We start from the raw sequence: 20,504 nt of genomic DNA, 5'->3' as shown, positions 1-20,504 counted from the left end.
AAGTTTTCTAATTGTATTTCTTAGCATTTTGCCAAAAATTAACTAAAACACATGAAAATGCTATTGCTTTTGCAAAGACCAAGACTTAGTTAGTGCCTAAAAAAAACAACAAAAAAAAACCTCTCATGATTTCCTTTGCCAGCTCAACAACATTATGTATAACTCAGGTAATGTCCATGGTAAATACAAGGTCACTTATGTGCTTGTTTAAGTGATAACCTTTGGTTCTGCTGGCTAAGTAATTTATCTCCTCCACATGAGCACTTAGCAGGTTGGGGGTGAGGCTAGAAGGGTAGAGTATAGCTTTGGTGTTCTGCTCTTTTTGGCTTACTATAGGATCAAGTTGATTGATTAGGAGCTTTGCTTGTCTTTGCAGTCTTTGCTAAAGTCCATTAACATTTTGTTTTTAACAAACCTTAATTTGCTGATTCAGATCAGTAGCATACTTTTTTACAGTGCCACACACAAGGTGGGGAGTCAGCATTTTGCCGATGATCTTCACCTGTTATATGTGGACAGACTAAAGGCTCTTCTGAACCTTTTATTATTTATGTGCCAGCCTCTACTTTTGTCTAGTATTACATATGTATATAGTATATATATAACTTGTAATGCACATGCATTTATAGAAGCAACAAATAGTTTTTAAAGATTTTTGTAGTTTGAAGTCTGGTCAAGTGCTGTGCTCCCTTTATTCACACTTTTCCTCATTGTTTCCCATGAAAATCTAGACTCTTTGTTCTTCCAAATTAACTTTGTTATATAATCTATCTATTTCTTAAAAATGTATCTTTGGTATATGTTGATTGCTGTAGTACTGAATCTAAATTCATTTATGTGGTATTATCTCTATTACGTTAGAGGGACCCAGTCATAAGCAACATATCTCTCTCCAGATACTTGGTTTTTAGTTGTATTTTATCGACATCTTATACGTATCTTGGTATATTAAATCTCAGAGAGATTATATATTCTATAGTTATTTTTGAATGACTTCTCTCTTATTGTTTCTTCCTATTTTTTTAAATACTATTTAGATATGCTAATGATTTTTCTAGCTTTATTTTGAATCCTAAAACCTTGACTACCAAATTAATCATCTCACTAAATTTCCTTGCTGACTCAGTGTTTTCTAAGTGTGTCATTAGATCACATGCAAATAGTTGGCATAATTTTGTCTCCTCTTAGTCAATATTTATACCTTTGTTTTTGTTCTCTTTTTTGTTACTATAGATAACACTTTTAAAACTATGTAAAGTAATAGTGGAGTGTCTTTCCTTTTCAACTACAACATTTATCAAGTTAATTATTTTCTTATGGATTCAGCAATATTGTGCCCAAATAATGACTCCTACTTAGTGCAGAGATTCTTAACCTGGGATCAATGAATTTAAGAGATGACAATTTTATTTTGATAATTACTTCAATATGGTTGTTTTCTTCTATATCTGTTTTATATTCGATCCATTTAGAAGCATTATTCTGAGACAAGGTTCATAGGCTTCATCAGAATGTCAGAGGGGTTCATGACACCCAAAAGGAAAGGTTCACTGCTGATTTAGAGTGATTTATCTCGGTTACCACTATAACATCATCTTTCATCTTTGGTGATAACTTTGATCTCTATCTGTTACCCCACTGTCACCTGTGGCTCCAAAAAACTGTAGCATTCATGGCAGCCCTACCTTGGTAAAACAGACCTGGAAAACTAGCTAAACCAGGTTGAAGGTAACTGACAAGTCTCAAACCTATTGGTGAGTTAGGGAGATGTCTACTCCAAGCACATAAAGACTTCCCCCTGTGTAACAGTCAGTTTGTTTTAGCGGCTATGAGGGCAGCTGAAGCAGACATGGAAGACATTGAGGTCATCCTCTGCATCTTGGGCCTCACCACCGATTTTTGGCTTGCCACAGTAGACTTGGATGACCCTCACATTGTGGGGCTGATGACTTTGTGTAACTGCTTCACTTAAATCCGGCTCATAATTAAGGTACCATCTGTGATGCTTTTGGTCCTCTTCAAAACAAAGGATGAATAATAGCAGAGTCTGTCAATCATAGAAACTTTCCATGTAAATGAAGCTTTAAATTACTGTGTGGTTTACTTCATTTTATTCCTAGGATTGTATAGCATAGGAGTGTTGAATATTCCTGCCCTGATTGGTTAAGCCTTGATATTTATCTATGCCATTCAGCATGCTATTCCTATTGGACTAAAGCGTAAGACTGATACTAATCCAAGTATTTGTGCTGACTCATAATAATGATTTTCTAAAAAGCAGACTTGTGCATTTATTGACATGTCACAGCTAGGGCTATGGATCCTTAATAGCTCCTAGTCATATTTGGATTAGTGGAAACTTTGAGAACATCTATACTGCTATATAACCCATATTTGGGGAGTGCTAGTCTCTAGGAGTAACTCTGTGGGCAAAAGTGGCACAATGATCCTTTTCAAAGTAATAGTCAGTTGGATCCATTAGTAAGGATAGCTAGTGTTGTTTGGCTCAATCCAAGACTTGGTAGCTTGTCAGACAATTGATGTAGCTTGATGAAGTAGGCATGCAAGTAAGTGTTCACATGTATGGAACATCTATTACCTAGATTTTATTCTTTTTATCCTGCATTATCAGCATCATGTCCTCAATAATCTCTTGTGTCAGATATAGCGAAGGCAAAAAAAAATAGTTTTGCTACTTGCTATCTGTGTTGCCTGAGGCAAATCAACTAACCTTTCTAGGCTCTAGTTTTCTCACTTACAAAATGAAAGAATTGGGTAGATGATCTCTCAGGTTCTTCTCATTCTGGGCACTATGAACCAAGTCTCGGGGCTCAAAATAGCCATCATCTTAAAGGTCCCTTCCCATTCTGTGATACTATTTTAAGTAGAAGGAAAGAAATCAGTATTTCTGTTAACCAGTTTGAGAGTAAATGTTATATATCTGTGCTTCTCTAGCCTTCTTATGTTCTTACTATGTTAAGAAAATATATATTTTTTAGCAAATCCTCACTTCCCCTCCTCACTTTAATTCATTCTCTAGCAATGTTATTGGATATGGTGGGGAAAACGGAACAGTAGAGAGACAATGGAAACATTATGCCATAGAGAAATATCACTTGGTTGATATAGCCCCTTTATTTTTAGTGGGAATGGTATACGATTAAATTGCTGGACTCTGGGCAACCCATAAATGGAAAAAAGTCCTCTATCATATTACCTCATAGCACTTCTAAGTTAAAACCAAAGTCCATAGTACAGTTGGTGAGCCAGTTTATCAAAAGAAAAGCTGTAGATCTTAGTAAACAGGAGATTTTTCGAGTCTTTGTACATTTTGGTTAATGTAATTTTCTGTAAGAATCAAGAAAGTTCATTTAATATTTCTACTCCATTTGCAAAATAGGAATAACTTGCCTCTTAATTGCCAAATTTAGTTACCTTTTCTTAATCGTTAATTTTTTTTTTGCTTTCCTGAGGCATTTTACACTCTTGATCACCTTCTTTTTCAGGATACTTTTGGGTTTTTGTGGCACGAATTTTTTCCCTTAATGTTTTTCCTACCTGTTTGACTGCAAGCTTCTTGAGGGAATGACCTGCATTTTTTCCTTTCTTTTTATTTCCAGAATTTAGTATACTGCCTGGCTTACAGTAAATGCTTGACAAAATGCCTTTTGAATGATTGAATACTCTTTGTTACATTACATATGTAATGTCATATCATACTGCATGTGTCCCAAAGCCTCAGTCCTTTCTTCTTTCTGCTCACTTGGTGATCTCATCATCCTCCATGAATTCAATTATTTCTACACAAATGATCAAAGGTCTATATATTTCACCTTTTTTTTCTCTCCTGAGCTCTAATAACCAACTGCATTTTGGATAATTTGAATTGCAAGTCTTGCTGGTATTTTAAACTCAGCATGTTCCAAAAAGAATTCATTATCCTTCTCCCCCAAATTCTGCTTTCTTCCAAACTTTCCTATTACTATTAAGAGAAGCATAATCTTTCTCCATCTCAGGTTCTCCCAGGTTGGCAAGAAAAATGTATTCTCCCTAGGAACACCTTCCTTATTAAATACTAACAACTAGGTGACAATTAGGCATCAACGAGGCATTGCCACTCAATCCAGTGTCTTTATTTTACCTTAGAAATGTGAATACATTAATAGTGTAAATAGTTACCTGGGTTTCAGTTTAATATATCTTTTAAATTTAAAAGAGCTCACTGATTATCCTTAACGTGTAGGGTCAAACAAAACTGAAGAATTAAAGAAATGCCATCATTATTATGTAGTTTTTTCTTTTTCGTAGTACCCAAGGGAAAGAGACTGACTAAAAATCTAAAAAGTTTATTTTTTTTTCAATTTGAACATTATTTTATTTGGTCATTTTCAAACAACATTCTTTGGAAACAAAGATCATTTTCTTTTCCTCCCCTCCACCCCCACCCCTCCCATAGCTGATGGGCGATTCCACTGGGTATCACATGTGTTCTTGATTCAAACCCATTTCCATGTTGTTGGTATTTGTTTTAGGGTGTTCATTTAGAGTCTCTCCTCAATCATGTCCCCTCAACCCTTGTAGTCAATCAGTTGCTTTTCTTCTGTGTTTTTACTCCCACAATTTGTCCTTTGTTTATGGATAGTGTTTTTTCTCCTAGATCCCTGCAGAATGTTCAGGGACATTGTATTGACACTAATGGAGAAGTCCATTATGTTCGATTATACCACAGTGTTTCAGTCTCTGTGTACAATGTTTTCCTGGTTCTGCTCCTTTCACTCTGCATTACTTCCTGGAGGTTGTTCCAGTCTCCATGGAATTACTCCACTTTGTTATTCCTTTTAGCACAATAGTATTCCATCACCAAAATATACCTCAATGTGTTCAGCCATTCCCCAATCAAGGGACACCCTCTCATTTTCCAATTTTTGACCACCACAAAGAGTGCAGCTATGAATATTCTTGTACAAGTCTTTTCCCTTATTATCTCTTTGGGATACAAACCCAGCAGTGCTATGGCTGGATCAAAGGGCAGACATTCTTTTATCGCCCTTTGGGCATAGTTCCAAATTGCCCTCCAGAATGGTTGGATCAGTTCATAACTCCACCAGCAATGAATTAATGTCCCGACTTTGCCACATCCCCTCCAGCATTCATTACTTTCCTTTGCTGTTATGTTAGTCCATCTGCTAGGTGTGAGGTGATACCTCAGAGTTGTTTTGATTTGCATCTCTCTGATTATAAGAGATTTAGAGCACTTTTTCATGTGCTTATTAATAGTTTTGATTTCTTTGGCTAAAAACTGCCTGTTCATGTCCCTTGCCCATTTATCAATTGGAAAATGGCTTGGTTTTTTGTACAACTGGTTTAGCTCTTTATAAATTTGAGTAATTAGACCTTTGTCAGAGGTTTTTGTTATGAAGATTGTTTCCCAATTGGTTGCTTCCCTTCTCATTTTGGTTACATTGGTGGTTTTGTTTGTACAGAAACTTTTTAATTTGTTTATTTTACATTTTGTGACTCTTTCTATGTCTTGCTTGGTTTTAAAGTCTTTCCCTTCCCACAGGTCTGACATGTATACTATTCTGTGTTCACCTAATTTACTTATAGTTTCCTTCTTTATGTTCAAGTCACTCGCCCATTCTGAGTTTATCTTGGTGTAGGGTGTGAGGTGTTGATCCAAATCTAATCTCTCCCACACTGTCTTCCAGTTTTCCCAGTAGTTTAAAAGTTTATTTTTTTTTAAAGCTAAACAAAGAATATACAAATCTTCTGAAACAAATGAAGCTGTGGGAGGGATGAAAAAGAAGCCTTGGAAATGTAAAGGATCAGAGCAGATTCATGGCATCTATGGTGCTTCATTCTTAATACTCATTACAAGGCTTGTATCATAAATGATAGTTTCCTCAGGTCACCACCTTTCCAGTATTGTTCTATTGCCCACCTGGTGCCATCTCTATTCAATCATTAACCATAAGATTTATAAATGGATAAAAACCTCCCACTATTTCTTGGATGTGCCTCCCAACATTTAATTTCAATGATAGCTTTTTGTCCATATCTATCTATCTATCTATCTATCTATCTATCTATCTATCTATCTATCTATCTATCTATCTATCTATCTATCTATCGTTTAGATGGGCGCGCTTTGCTCATCCTATTTCAGTTCCTGCCCTTTGCCTCCTCTCTATGCAAGCTATGCCTTTGCCTGAGCTCCCCCTGCCACCACCGACAAGACACTTTATGACTTGACTTTTTTTAGGATAATTTTATTCATTCTGTAAAATACTAGTACACTAAGTGTACTGTGCAATTTAGTTTTTTAAAAAGAAATTTCATTTCTAAAGAAATATTTGATCAGTATCAAATTATGTAACAAAATTGCATAAGTGGGCAAACAATGTTTTTTAAAAAGAAAATTTGATAAAAGTGATTTAAATTTTCTATAACCTGGATATTTTCACATCTCATTTTTGTACAAGGTAAAGCAAATCTTACAGAGATCCATCCAAAAGCCACTTATTGTTAAATGTTAATCCTTAAGTAAGCCAAATTTACTCACTTTTTGAGGTTTCCAGGAAGAATCCCAGAAACTCAAGTGTCATAAATTGTGAATAACTAATATAGATGTTTTAAAAAATGGATCTCTCCTACTCTCATTTACATCCACCTCTTTCAAGGAAGAGGTCACTAAATGTTGCATTGTATCCACTTGCAAAATCTGATGTTTGCAGATCCTTTCACAAGAGGAGTTATAGATTTTACTCCATATAGTACTTACACTGACATTGTTTCAGTTCTCTCAAAGTATGGTCATATGGACTTGGAGAACAGGCTATGGCAAGGCTCCAGTGGGATGTACCAGCTTATTTTAGGAAACTCTTTCTGCTTTCTTCTTGACATTAGACTTTCCCACTAATGATTCATTTTTGTTTCTGATAATTTATTTTGGTTATTGTGAGTCATGAAGAGAGAAAAACTAATGAAATACGGGCACAGAAAATATAGGAAGTCAGATCTGAACAGTACTGATAGGAAGAACCTAAATGGAAGTCTTTTCAATTCTCTATACTGTAGTTACCTTCTTTTTTTAAATTTTAGAGTGCCCTCTCTTCTTTTATTTTTCAGCTATTTGCAATGTTCTCTAATATCAGAGTCTCTCTAAAAACTAGAATCCTGAATTTTATTTTTTCATTTCTCTTCTGATGGGTACTAGTATCCTTCCATTTACTCAAATCTAAAACTTCAGAAGAATTTAATATTTCTAGGGGCTTTCTGTTGTCTGAATAAAATATAAATTTATCTCAACATTCAAGGTCTTGACATTCACATACTTTATTCAGTTAAACTGAATTCCTGTCTCTTTTGGTTTCTTTCTCTCCTCCATTCTTCAAATAAAATTCTTCTTCCTCCTTACCTATTGAAGTTCCTCTTTTAAAGACTCAATTTGGGAACCATCTTCTTAATATCTTCCTTGCCTTCCACTTTTTCTCTATTAACTGGAAGTGATTTTTTTCTCTACAGATTTATCAAAGGACTCCATCTGGACTTATTTGAACTTATTACATGTCATTTTCTATCATAGTTATTTCTGTACATGCCTCATATCTCTATTAAATTATAGGCTCCTTGACAGTACGCACCATGTAGTCTTTGAATACACTAAGACCTAGTAGAGTAAAATGTGTATAACATGTCCTTAGTGTTTGTTGAATATAATTTTTTAAAAATTGGCTGTCATTCTACCAGAGTTGTCTGCTTTTCAAATCTCTCTAAACTAGGATTTTGTGACTGTCTCCTTTTGATGTCTTCTTTGTACCTTCTATTTTACTGCCTTTTTAAACCTAACCTACTCAAATAAAAATTTGGTTATTATCTCTGCCCTTTATAAATAATAATTTACAAGTCTTATTTAACAATTAATTCATTATCTCTTGGTTTAAAAAGTAGGATAAAGCATTAAATGCTGAGTTAATGTTTATATTAGATGGATGAAGATCACATCTCTACTCTGTTGGTCCTTTCCTAATGTCCATTGGGTAGGATGGTCTGAGGTCATAGGATCATAGATTGAGAAGAGGAGTCCATTTTCTAGGTGAGAAAAATTAAGGACTAGAAAAGTGACAACTAGCCCATGGGCTTTTTTTACAGACACAGACACACACACACACACACACACACACACACACACACACACACACACACCTTTCTAGGTATCACTTGATCTGCAGTTCTCCATGTCATATGGAAGCACCCCTTTCATTCATTCATTCAATCCATCTAATTCATCTGTTCATTTATTTATATGGCATATATGGCAAGCCCCAGGTGTTTTTTTTTTTAGTCCAATGCATTCTTCAAAATTTAACTTTAGGGAGGACCATTATTTGCCATAGAAACAATGTTATAATTAGTGATTATATTTGAAGAAGTACACATCATCAAATCTATACTAATCATCACTGAAACTATCTTTCTTATGAAGACAAAGATATAACAACTATCAACTTCTCTATTTTAATTCTCCAGTGATCCACAGTTTTATCAGTCAGAAAACTCCCTGCACTGATACAACTTTTTTTTCTGCCCAATTAGATTGCCTTACTGAGTAATTTTGGCAAAAAATGAAATGGTTAACAACCTTCCACGTACGATCTTCAAATTTAACTAGGCTGGTTCTCAATAGAGTCTACTCTCAGGACTTAATACTACTAAGATTCTTTACAAATTGATAAGGACTTACCAGAATTTAGGCTCTCCTGACACAGCCTTTGGTCATTTTTGCGCTGCAGTGAGGCTGGTAGGGGATAAATCTACGTAAGTTAAAGTCATGAGTAATGCTCCACGACCTATATAATATAGTCCTATGTGCACTGTACAGATAGGAGAATTATCAATGTACCACAGAATGTAATATACCATATAAATATAATTCTAATATAGTATAAATTTTGTTATTTATGACAGAAAATTAATAATTAGCCAAAGCAAATAGTAATTAACTATTCAGTTCTATTATATATCTACTCTGGGCTAGTCAGTAAGTAAATGAAAGTGAAAACAGGTCTTACCCTTCAGTTAAAGTCCTTATAGTCTATTGGATATGTTTCTGGACATTTAACTGTCTTTACAGCATTAAAAACTAGGTAGTGGAGATCTTGGGGAAGGAATGATCAGTTCCTTTACTTTCTACCAGGATCTTTCTCCAGCTCTGTCTTTGCAATAGCACTTCTGCAGATCTATGTTCTAAATAACTTGTCATATGAACTATTCTAAAGGGACTGGAGGAGTGTCTAGCAAGTGGTATAATAATTAAAATTCTTTCTGGGCTTTTTCTACTTCCCTGTCTCCCAAACACATATGCATCCTGTGAAGTTAAGGTTAGGAACAGGGCTGCGGGTGGGTGGGTCCTGGGTTCAGATCTACAAAGGGATAGGAAAGAGAATAAGTATTTATATAGATAATACCCACTGTGTGTTAAGCACTATGCCTGTTATGTACCAGATATTCTGCTAAATGCTTTGTAAGTATTGCCTCATTTGATCTTCACAACACAAAACCTTCAAGGTAGGCGCTGTTATTTTCCCTGTTTTATAGTTGAGGAAACTGAGGCTGTGATTTGCCCAACTTAAAAAAAACAAACAAGCCAAATAACCTTAAGCTGGTGTCTGAAATCATATTTGAACTCAGGTCTTCTTGACTCTAGGTCCAGTGCTCACTCTACCATGCCGCCTACCTACCCTATCATCATGTCATTCCTTTCCAGAGAAGCTGCTAGATAGGAATGACATTTGCCACCTTATATCACTTGGTGCAGATGAGTAATTTTGACTCCATGTCATGATGACCTTGAGGTCATAGTTCTGAATCCCCCCCGCCCCCCCCCCCAGGAGACTGTTAAACAATTTCTTCAGATTTTTGATGCTTTATCTCTAGATTAGGCAGATGCTCAGAATTCCCCACAAATGTGAAAAATGAGCTCAGAATTGTAATATTAATTTGCATTTTGCATATAGACCTTTTCTCACAATAATCTCATGGAATAGGCTAGTACAAGTTCTTTGTCCTCATTTGTCAAAGGAAAAACCAGAGGCTCAGAGATTTTAGAAGGACCTTACCTGATCGGGGTTATACAGGCAGTAATTAGTAGTCCTGGTACTTGAAGTAAGGTCTTCTGATCTCATGTCCTTTTTTATTTCCACCACACTCCTTTGTAAACCTTTCAGCTGAAACATTTGTGGTGCTTTGAGCAATGCATGTGTGTTTAAAATTGTTTTTTCAATAAGGCAAATGTTTGGAATCCCCCATGAATGTGAGAAAAAACATTAAAAAGGAATAGAAAGTCACCAAAGCACAATGAATTTCTTTTAGGTGACCTTGCTGCATTCCCCATGGGCCAACGTGTGCTTTCTTTTCCAAAGGGCTGTTGCTTATTTTTCTATCAGCCTTCATGCCATCTTATGTTTTGTAATCATGCTATACTGATGACTATGGAATGCTACTCCTTACTAATTGAGATGATGCAAAATGTCAAGGGCTTTGATATAGTGAACAGATTTTTTTCCATAGACTTGTATCTTGTTTTTTTTTTTTAATATTGTCCTTTACAGTCTACTTAAAAAACAAACAAGCCAAATAACCTTAAGGAAAAGATGTAGTAGATCATGATGCACGTGTAGATCAGATAGTGAGGTCAACATATGTAGTTGACATTAAAGAATAAAAGGCAGGAAAAAGAAAACATTGGCCAAAAGGAACAGTTAGTTCAATAATTATTATGACAGTGTTTAAAATAATAACTTCTTTGTGAAAATAAGAACAACAAATTGAAGATATTGAAATACTCTGTCATGGTCCTGATGAGATATTCTGACTTCATCAGACTAGTTCTTCCCACTTCAACCCCTTCATTTTACAGATGAAGAAACTGAAGTCTATGCTGGCACAAGGACTTGCCAAAGCTCACTAGGGAAATAGAAGAATTATTTAATTAAGGGCTTTTAGCTCTCCACATAGTGCTTTTTCCAGAAATAAATGCTAGCAAAATTTTAGTCAATTTAGTACCTGATTTGACATATTGCATAATGCAAAACTATTACTATTTCATGGCCAACTTGTCCTGTTCTTTAATATGAACACCTAATTCAAACTTGGCTATTTATAAGATTTTTTCCAGTTTCTGGTAGCATAGGTAAAGCAAATGCAGTGGAAATTAGCAGCTCTGTTTAAACTTCCATAAAGATACATTTTCTGATAATTAATAACATACATGTCTATGGCTTTAATGTGTGTGTTAGATACATTTGCTTATATAAACAGAAAAGAGAACTAAAAAGGCTAATAAAAGTGTCAGAGGGAGGAAAAAAGGGACTAGGTTAGACTTGGAAGAAGCAACTTAGAGAGAGGCCCCTTTCCTTAACGTGATTTGATGTCCCATTTCCACACCCCAAGTGTAATATAATGAGAAAATGTAAACGAAGATGAAACTCTCTTCAAAAAAAATTAATTCTGTCCTGGAAAACAGTGATATAATTAAACCTTGATTACTGTTCAGTTAAATGAAATCAATTGATTGTTCTCATGTAATTATGAAAGTGTATCTTTTCACTTGAGGCTATCAATTTTCCCCAATAAAAATATTTGTATAAAATAATTTAAATATGCACCGAATGTATACTCTGTAACAGTGAAAAAATACTTCAGAGAAGGTGGATACCAAGTTAATTATAACTCACAGAGTCTGTCTTGCCAGTAGATCTTTCTTTCAGTTGAGCTGGAATACATGAAGTATTTGACAGATGTTTTTAAGCCATTATCAACAGCTACTCAGTTTTATTTGTTTTCACTGTCTTGTAAGACTGAAGATAAGGAGTGATTTAAGTACTCTTATGATGTCTTGCGTATCACCTGAGACCATCCTAATTACCAATACTTTTATTTTTCTGAGTTTGAAATTAATCTTTGTAGTCAGTCAAAAGTGTTGAGAGCTCACCGGGTACTACTGTACTCGACCACCAGAGGCTCAAAGCGTTCTTTGAATTTGTCAAGCAGATAAAGATCAGCGCATTTTATAAAGAGACATTATCACTAAAATGCAGCAAAGTGCTTAATCTGCTTATCTTCTGATTGAAGGTTCACAGAGGATGTACAATACAGGATATGGAAAAAGTGATTACCATTCCAAGAGACCTTATTCTCCAAATGAGGTGCTTATGTAGCATTTATTTTACCTAAAAACCCTACTTAAATTAATTATACACAGATCCACTGGGCATATTAACACTAAGGAAAAGAAAGAAATTGGATTGGAAAGATCCAACTGAGAAAATACATAAATCTGATAGGAAATTAAAAATTTTAATGATGTTACCAAATATCTTTTAGTTTGATACGTCAGAGTTTCTATTGACAACAACTACCTTTGATTCCAAGGCAGCTAGGTGGCACAGTGGATAGAATTCTGGGTCTAGAGTTAGGAAGATTCATCTTTCTGAGTTCAAATCTGGCCTCGGACACTTAACAGTTGTGTGAACCTGGGCAAGTCACTTAACCCTGTTTGCATGAGTTTCTTCATCTGTAAAATGAGCTGGAGAGGAAATGGCAAATAAACCACTCTAGTATCTTTGCAAGAAAATCCGAAATGGGGTCTGTAAGACTAAAAATGAATGAATACTCCAAGTATTTGAATGTATAGGATTTAATAACAACAAAGATAGAGAAAAGGGTTCATTCAGCCGAGTGAGTAGAGCAAAGAATCAGAGACCAACAAGTCTGCCACACACGAGCCAAATCCAAAAAGCCCTGCAGTGTTGGTTTCAGCAGATTTATAAACAAACCCATGCCAGGGCACAATCCAGGGACGCCAGACAAGGGAACCCCAAGAAGAGTAAAGAATGCTGGGAAATGAAGTCCCAAGGGTACAAATGTTTAAAACAAATTCCCCCCAGTATCCTTTGGGAGACTAGTTGCCCCAATGGATCCTGCAAATATAACCAAAATTATAACTTCAAATACAGATACATACAATATTGTAGTTTCCAAAGGGAAATTATAACAATCTGGGGACAAAAGGAAACAAAAGAGAAAAAGAAGCAAAACAAATTAGGGGGCAGTCCTCTTTTGCATGACAAAGTACATATAAAAATGCATTCATCCCCCCAAAGTTCAGTTTTGCATATCTGGTTTGCTCAAGATCTCCTGGAACAGCATGCAGTCTATGTAGGCATCTCCATGGCATCCTCTGCAAAGAGTTCAATCTCTGGATTCTGGGAGGCAGCAAATTTCTTACCCTTATAATTACTTTAGAATAATTTAAACTTTTCATTACAAAATAATAACACAGGTCACAAAGAGTTGGATATGACTGAAACAACTGAACAACATCAGCTTTGCTTGTCTAACAGAGGTGAGCTGATAACCTGGCAGTTCTCTTTTACTATACCAGCTTTGATGGTGACCTTAAGATCTATCTGCCCTATATGAACTTCCCTACAAATTACCTATATAAATATTTCATATCCATAATTTCATCCTCATGAACTCTCCTTTGATGCAGACTAGTTTTTTGGTGCCTTAGTAGAGAGCTTAAAGTGATACTGTCCTGAAATCCATCACTTAGTATCTCCAGTGATGAGTCTTCCAAACTTAATTCGGTTGTCTATCAGTGGACCTATTTACAGAACTTTTCTAGAGTTTGATCTCTGCTGGAGTAGCCTTGAAGAACCCAGAACTACCATTGTGTCATGATTAGACACAGAGATAAGACCTTAAGGGTTTAATCAAGTAGTGCCAGAGTTTTTAAAAAATCAAGAAAATTTTATGCTTTACCACATCTCAGCATGCCATGAAAGTGACAGAGATTTTTAAGATCAAAAGAAGAAAAGCATATTCCTTGGCAGGTACAACCAGAGAGGTTTTGAGACCTATTTCAACAGAAGACCCTGCCCAACCATTTGAACACAAGTCTTAGTAATTATGCAAAGACATCATCAGGATGGTCACTAGACGATGAATTCTCTTGTCAATGGCAACCCCTTAAAAAGAAAGGCTGTCAGTCCTGCGTAGCTTCATTGTTCTCCTACCATGATAGTTGTGAAGGTGTAATTGGAGAAAAGGGGACCAGAGGGTGTCAAGAATCATATAATTTTTAGATATGACTGAATATTTAGATATTCATGTAATTTTTCTATCATGTTTCTAAACATGAATTTAATTACTGTTACTTTGAATGAGGCTGTTGTTCAGTGTCCAGAAAGTTAAAATCTAATAGAAAGAACAAACATATCGTTAGTTCTGCTCTTGGTATAATTGAGGTGAGAAGACATAAAGAAGATACAGATTAATGGAAAGACTGTTTACAGGTTCTGCTTTGTAAACAAATAAAGGTCTTGTCATGATTGGTTTCATCATGTGTCTCAGTGGAATGAAGAATATAATTTCATGGGATATTTTGTAATGTTGGTCTTACAGTACTTGTTATGAGCATAAGCAAAAAGAGACCATCATGAAGAAATTGCAGCTTTTGTGCCAAAATCTGTTGCAGTGGATGAAGAAATAGTGTAATTCTGTGAAAGACTTGGCAAGACTCTTCAACCAAGTCAATTTATACCTTGATAATGGGATACAAAGGTAGGCCCTGGGGAAGCAGGCAAAAAATATGTTGGAAAATATGGTTCAGGATTAGGAAAGAAATGAAAGATCCAAAGATTTGTGAGCAGCTCATGACTTTCATGCCCATATAGGATTGATATTTTCCCTTAAACGAGTAGAGAAATATTGGGCATAGCATACCTAGAATACTTCATGAGAAGTTAATTGGATTATTACTTCACATATAGAAACTGATTAGGAGTAATTTCTGAGCTATCTGGGGGCAGTCAGGTCATTGTCTCGATAAGGATAAAGATGAGAAATATAGAGGGCATGCAGCTCCAGACCTGCTTAAATGTGCAATTTACTTTGGGGGGGGGGTTGTGAATAGCTCAAGTTGAAGGTATTGATTTTATTTCTAACTTTTTAGAGGGGTTTAACATATATAAGGTGGTTACTACAACAAAGAAGACAATAGGATCCCCCAAACACCTTAGCTAGTAAATAATCTTACAAAATGAAGAAACATGATGGTCATTTGAATTTTAACTTCTCTGGACTGATATAGATAAAGAAGTAGAAATGGCACTTAAGAAGATATAAAAGGAGCAAGAGTAGCTAGAAAAGATTAAATACACACACAGAAACTGAGAGATAACACAGAAGCAAAACCATGAAAGAATTGACTTTCAAGGTATCTGAAAGTGAAGGATACCAAAAATCATGGGGGAAATCAAATGGAAAGTTGGGATACCATCAGCAACACCCAATTCATTTGAGACATCTATCTATTATAATATATACATTATTAGAACTGTAATCAGGAATTCAAATCATGCTTCAGACATTTAATGCCTGTGTGATCCTGAGCAAATTATTTTCCTTTTACATTAACAGTTTCTTCGTTTATAAAATGAGAATAATAATAGCACCTAGCTCACAGGGTTGTGAAGATCAAATGAGAGAATATATGTTCAGTTCTTTGTAAACCTTACAGTGCTATAAAAATGCTGCCTAGCTATCATGTCTACCTTTCTCTACTTTGTTAAGAACCATGTTTATGTTATTGATGCATGCTCTTTAGAGCATACTACATCTCCACAGTCATACAATTGATTGAAAGTTATAAAAATATGGAAGATGTGCTATGTAGAGTCTGAATTGGAAGTAGTGTTCTCTGTACAAGGTGAGGTTTTTCTCAATAAACTCCTATTTGTTGATTGAATCAAGCCCTAGAATAATATTATAGAACTTCCCTAATGAAATCTCTAGTTACATAAAAGATCACCTTAACAGTTCTCTCCAGAAAAAAAACTAATGTATAAAAATGCCTCTTGTCCAAGCTATGGCTTGCTGTTAAGTGGACAACCCATTGAATTAGGCTATGAGTAATAAATTTTACAGAGGAATTTCAGATAGACAATGAAGTGAGTCTAAAATTAAAAATGTAGATGGGAGGCTAGGTTATACTTGGGAAATTGAATGGCATTTTTTATGAAAGCTAACTACTCCTTGATAAAATCCCCCTTTTAAAATACCATTGGTTTCCTTTTGATGATATATAATTGCAGAGCACTGAACATCACTTCAACTGAAGAATAAACATAGCAAGTACTCTAAAAGACAAGAGAGGAATGCCTTATGAGTGTATTATATGTTTCAGCACATCACCAATAATGCCATGAATGAAAGTAGTACCAAGGATATTATCCAAGAATTGTATGAAGAAAAGAAGGAAGGCTTATAATATAGTAAGAGAGTGAATAATAGCAAATACATAGTTTTCTTGCCCTATTTATACTCATGGAATGTTTGAAAAAGGAATACTAAACTCCCTGGAAAAAAGCCATTAGTGCATTAAGTAGGTCCTCTTTGGAAGATTTATGAGAGAACTTCGGTAAGAATTGCCCAGGATGAGACTGCATGGATGGATTGCCAACTATACCAAGGGAGGAAATACCTACATCACTGAGATACAGATCCCTTAAATAATAGGATCAAAACCCCCAAACAGTATAATCTTTGTCATCGAGCTCCCTTTCTTTGGTTGTACAGATCATGTAGACTATTCACATAATTCAATTGTATAAAAATATGAATAATTATATAGGTAAATAGGTGAAAGGCATCCTGTGATTTAAGTACTTCTGGTATATTTTGACTGTCTTTTTCACTTCAAGTCAGAATTTTATCTACTGGACTAATTGCTTCTTTGAAAACAGGGACTGTAAAATATTCATATTTGTATCTCCTACAGCTTTAGCATACACATTGCTTTGCAAATAAGAGCCACTCAATAAATGTTTGTTGAGTGAATGTTGATTACTTCCCACCCTCTATCCCTTCTATCAAGATAGAATTTTTATTATCTTCACAGTCTGTATTAGAGAATTAGATCAAACAATTGCATATTTCCTTTCCATATGGAATCTCTGTAGTCCTTCATGCATTGAAGAAGGCTCTTAAGACATTTTTCTAGATTATTGTGGATTTTGGTAAGATTGGAACATTCTTGGTCCTCAACAGTAAGGATATGCTGTGTTCATACATTTTGATCAAATAAAGAATATCATATTGTATTCTTTTAATATTGTACCTGGCTGGGAAAAGAAGTAGCTGCTAAGCTATTTTGATTTTAAAAATATTTCTCATGTTAACTCTGATTACAAATTGTCTTCTTTTCTGATTTCATTACTTTGATTATGTTGTATAGCTGTTGACATATTTTTCATAAAAATGGAACTTTGCTTGACAGGTTGAATTGTAAAAGGAAAAAAATAATTTACTATTTGATCACTCCATATTTTATTATTATTTTTTACAAATCCATTCATAAAGATATTAAGGCTTTCTTACTCCCTAAGTATTATTTACTTCATTTATTTAAATGCATATTCATATAGTGAAACTTCTGTCAATATGCAATATTAATAACTAGCAACTAAAGACTGTAATTTAAATAGCATAACAAAATAGAAAAAACACTTGCTTTAGAATGAGAGAAGTTAAATTTTAGACCCATGTTCCTTGAAAATGTAGCAAACTTTAAAAAATAATCTTCTAAATTAATAATAATACCAAAATAATGTACATTATATAAATGCAGCATATCTGTATTTTTTTAATTAAAAAAATATTTGGCCTTATGGCTGAAAGTTCCAAAGGAAAAGCAGCAGCAGCACAATTAAATAGAATGTGTTGACTAGGAAAACTTCAATCAAACCCCTCCACAGGATGCTAAAACAGAATGGGGTGCAGCTCTTTGGTTGCTCAGATACTGTTTCCTAGCACTTCATGAAAGCTGGTGACTTAGAACAGAGCATGTTGATTTGGGCAAAAGGAAGTGGGGACACCTAAATAAAAGAAAAGGTAACAAATCAGATGTTCATAGTAAATAAGTCTGATAATAGTTTATATGCAGATAGAGAGGCATAGTACTTTTAGAGCTCCCTCAGGGTCAAGGAGAGATGGGTTCAGATCTTATCTGTGAAACATGGACTGTTAAGAGCCTAAACAAATTACCTGACCTCTCCATACCCCAGGGAACTCTAAACTATAACTTATGATCTGTATTGCTGGAAGGATTCTCTTTATTTGGGAATTCTCAATATCAATGAAATAAGAATGGTGTCAAAAAAAAGGAAAAAATGTTGCTCATAGGAACATCCAAGGTGGTAAATAAAGTAACGGGGGAAAACATTTATCTAAACCAGGGGTTGTTAACATGGGATCTGAGCTTCTAAGGAAAAAATTCAAATAACTGCATTTCAACATAATTATTTTCTTTGGAATCCAATGTATTTTATGCTATTAAAAATATTTTTTTCTGAGAAGAGATCCATTGGTTTCAGCAGCTGCCAAAGAGAGCTATGACACAAAAAGGTTATGTTTTAAATGAGTTAACAGGTATTTAAAAAACAAGTCTACCCTAATATATGAAGTCAGTCACCCTGAATTTCCACATTTTTCGTCTCTATATTGTGAGGGCCATTTGTATTTGACTTGTTATGTTTTAAAGATTCTCTGTTCCACTTTTCAGGACTGAAGTGTGTGTGTCTGTTATGTGAATATTCAAACTTTACCTGCCAAACTGAAGGGGCATGTTGGACCTCAGTCATGCTAACAAATGGTAGAGAAGAGGTGATCAAATCCTGTGTCTCCCTTCCAGAGCTCAATGCTCAAGTCTTCTGCCACAGCTCTAACAACATTACAAAGACTGAATGCTGCTTCACAGATTTTTGCAACAATATTACCCTACACCTCCCAGCAGGTGAGTACTGTTTTTTCTTGTTTATCCAAAATTTAATTTCCTCCTTTAAAAATTATAGCATTGTTAAAAACAGAAACACCTTGTGCTTCAAATATGAACTAAAAGTTTTTACAAATAATTCTTTTTCCAAAATGCAAGATGCTCAAGAATTTAGCTGTGGTTAATTTCAAGAAAATTTAGTGTCAGAATAGATTAACAGTGAGTTTTGATGACAGCTCTCTTGTGTGAACTCTATTTTAACATTTTTATGTGGTTAAGTTAAAATTCAATCTTGTAGATTCTTTTCAAAATAAAGATAGTGGTGATGAGAGCAGAATCTAAGAAGGCATACAATATGAAGGTAAAATTATTAAAAAATAATTTTTGAAAGCTTTTTTGCAGAGTCTGATTTTTGTCCTTTTATGTATCTTTCCCATTCATTTATTTTCAAAGAAGAGAATGATTTTCCATATAGATGGTAAGGCATGGAGTTTCTCATGGATCCTCACCACTTTCTTACATATTCCTGTGCTGTTCTGATTCATTGCCTTGTTTTCTGATTTATCAAGGTTGCTGAAGTCTTAGTCTTGACATCTTTTTCCTGACAGATGTTTTGTGTGAATTTGAAATGAACATGAGTTCATGCCACAAAGATGATTCTGTTGTTGAACATTGTTTGAATAAAACACACAGAATTATGCCCATTAGAAAATTTTAAAATGCATTCTCACTTGTATAACAAACTCACAGATTATGTTCTGGATAATACAGACAACTATATTCCCTACCCCTAAACTACCTTACTACACAATCCTGTGATTTTAAACAGTGTCCATTCTTTCTCTTACTTCTTTAAGTTCAACTCCTCAGCAAAAGACTGGAAGCATCTTTCTTGGATTTATTCAGTAAATTGAGACATATATAAATATATACACTGTAAGTATAGAACAAATAAGTACAAATGCAAAGAATGAGGGAGGACACTAGCAGCAGGGGAATTATGCAGAAAATGGTGCTTAAGCTGTGTTTTAAAGGAAAATTGGGACTTCATGAGATAGGAGGGAGTGTATTCCAGGCATTGAGGATGAGCCAATGCAAAGACAGGGTAACAGGAGAGAGTGTCATATGTAACAGAGAGAAAGCCAGTTTGAGTAAATCACAGAATGTAGGAGGGAGAAGTAATATCTAATGAGTCTGGAAACATGAACTGGGGCCATACTTTGTAACCTAAACAGAGTTTATATTTTATCCTGAAGACAGTTGGAACCCAGTGGTGTGGATTATTGGAGTCACATGGCTGTGGTCTATGATTAAGGAAAATTACCTTGAAAGCAGAATTTATGATGGATTAGAGTAGTGAGAGATTTGAATCAGGGTAACCAGTTAGCTGGCTGTTAGTGTAATATAGTAAAAAGTATAATCTAGTAAAAAGGTAAGGAAGCCTAGAAAGAAAGTGGTAGCCTTGTGACCAAAGGGGAGTCAGATGGGAGAGATGTGTGACAAGGAAATCACTTTAAAAGACTGATATATATTAATTTAAGGTCGCCAAGGAATTCAGCTATGTAATTCCTAATTGAAAACTCAAGTCAGCAGTCAACCTTTTATGGAGTTTAATTACAAACAGGAGGAAGAAAGGTATTAGAGATAGAGAGAGGGAGAGAGAGAG

The 20,504-nt window shown here is 34.9% G+C and overlaps 1 protein-coding gene across 1 annotated transcript in view; it reads left to right on the top strand.

The window, feature by feature from the left end:
- ACVR1C (activin A receptor type 1C) overlaps positions 1 to 20,504 on the top strand; it is a 111,990-nt gene that overhangs the window by 26,609 nt on the left and 64,877 nt on the right. The window contains exon 2 of the mRNA XM_007494193.3: positions 18,629 to 18,859. Within this exon, the coding sequence (XP_007494255.1) occupies positions 18,629 to 18,859 (231 nt within the window). The remainder of the gene's footprint in view (positions 1 to 18,628; positions 18,860 to 20,504) is intronic.

This window comes from Monodelphis domestica, chromosome 4 (assembly GCF_027887165.1).
Source record: "Monodelphis domestica isolate mMonDom1 chromosome 4, mMonDom1.pri, whole genome shotgun sequence".
Taxonomy (NCBI): Eukaryota; Metazoa; Chordata; class Mammalia; order Didelphimorphia; family Didelphidae; genus Monodelphis; species Monodelphis domestica.
This window is presented reverse-complemented; position numbering and strand designations above follow the sequence as displayed.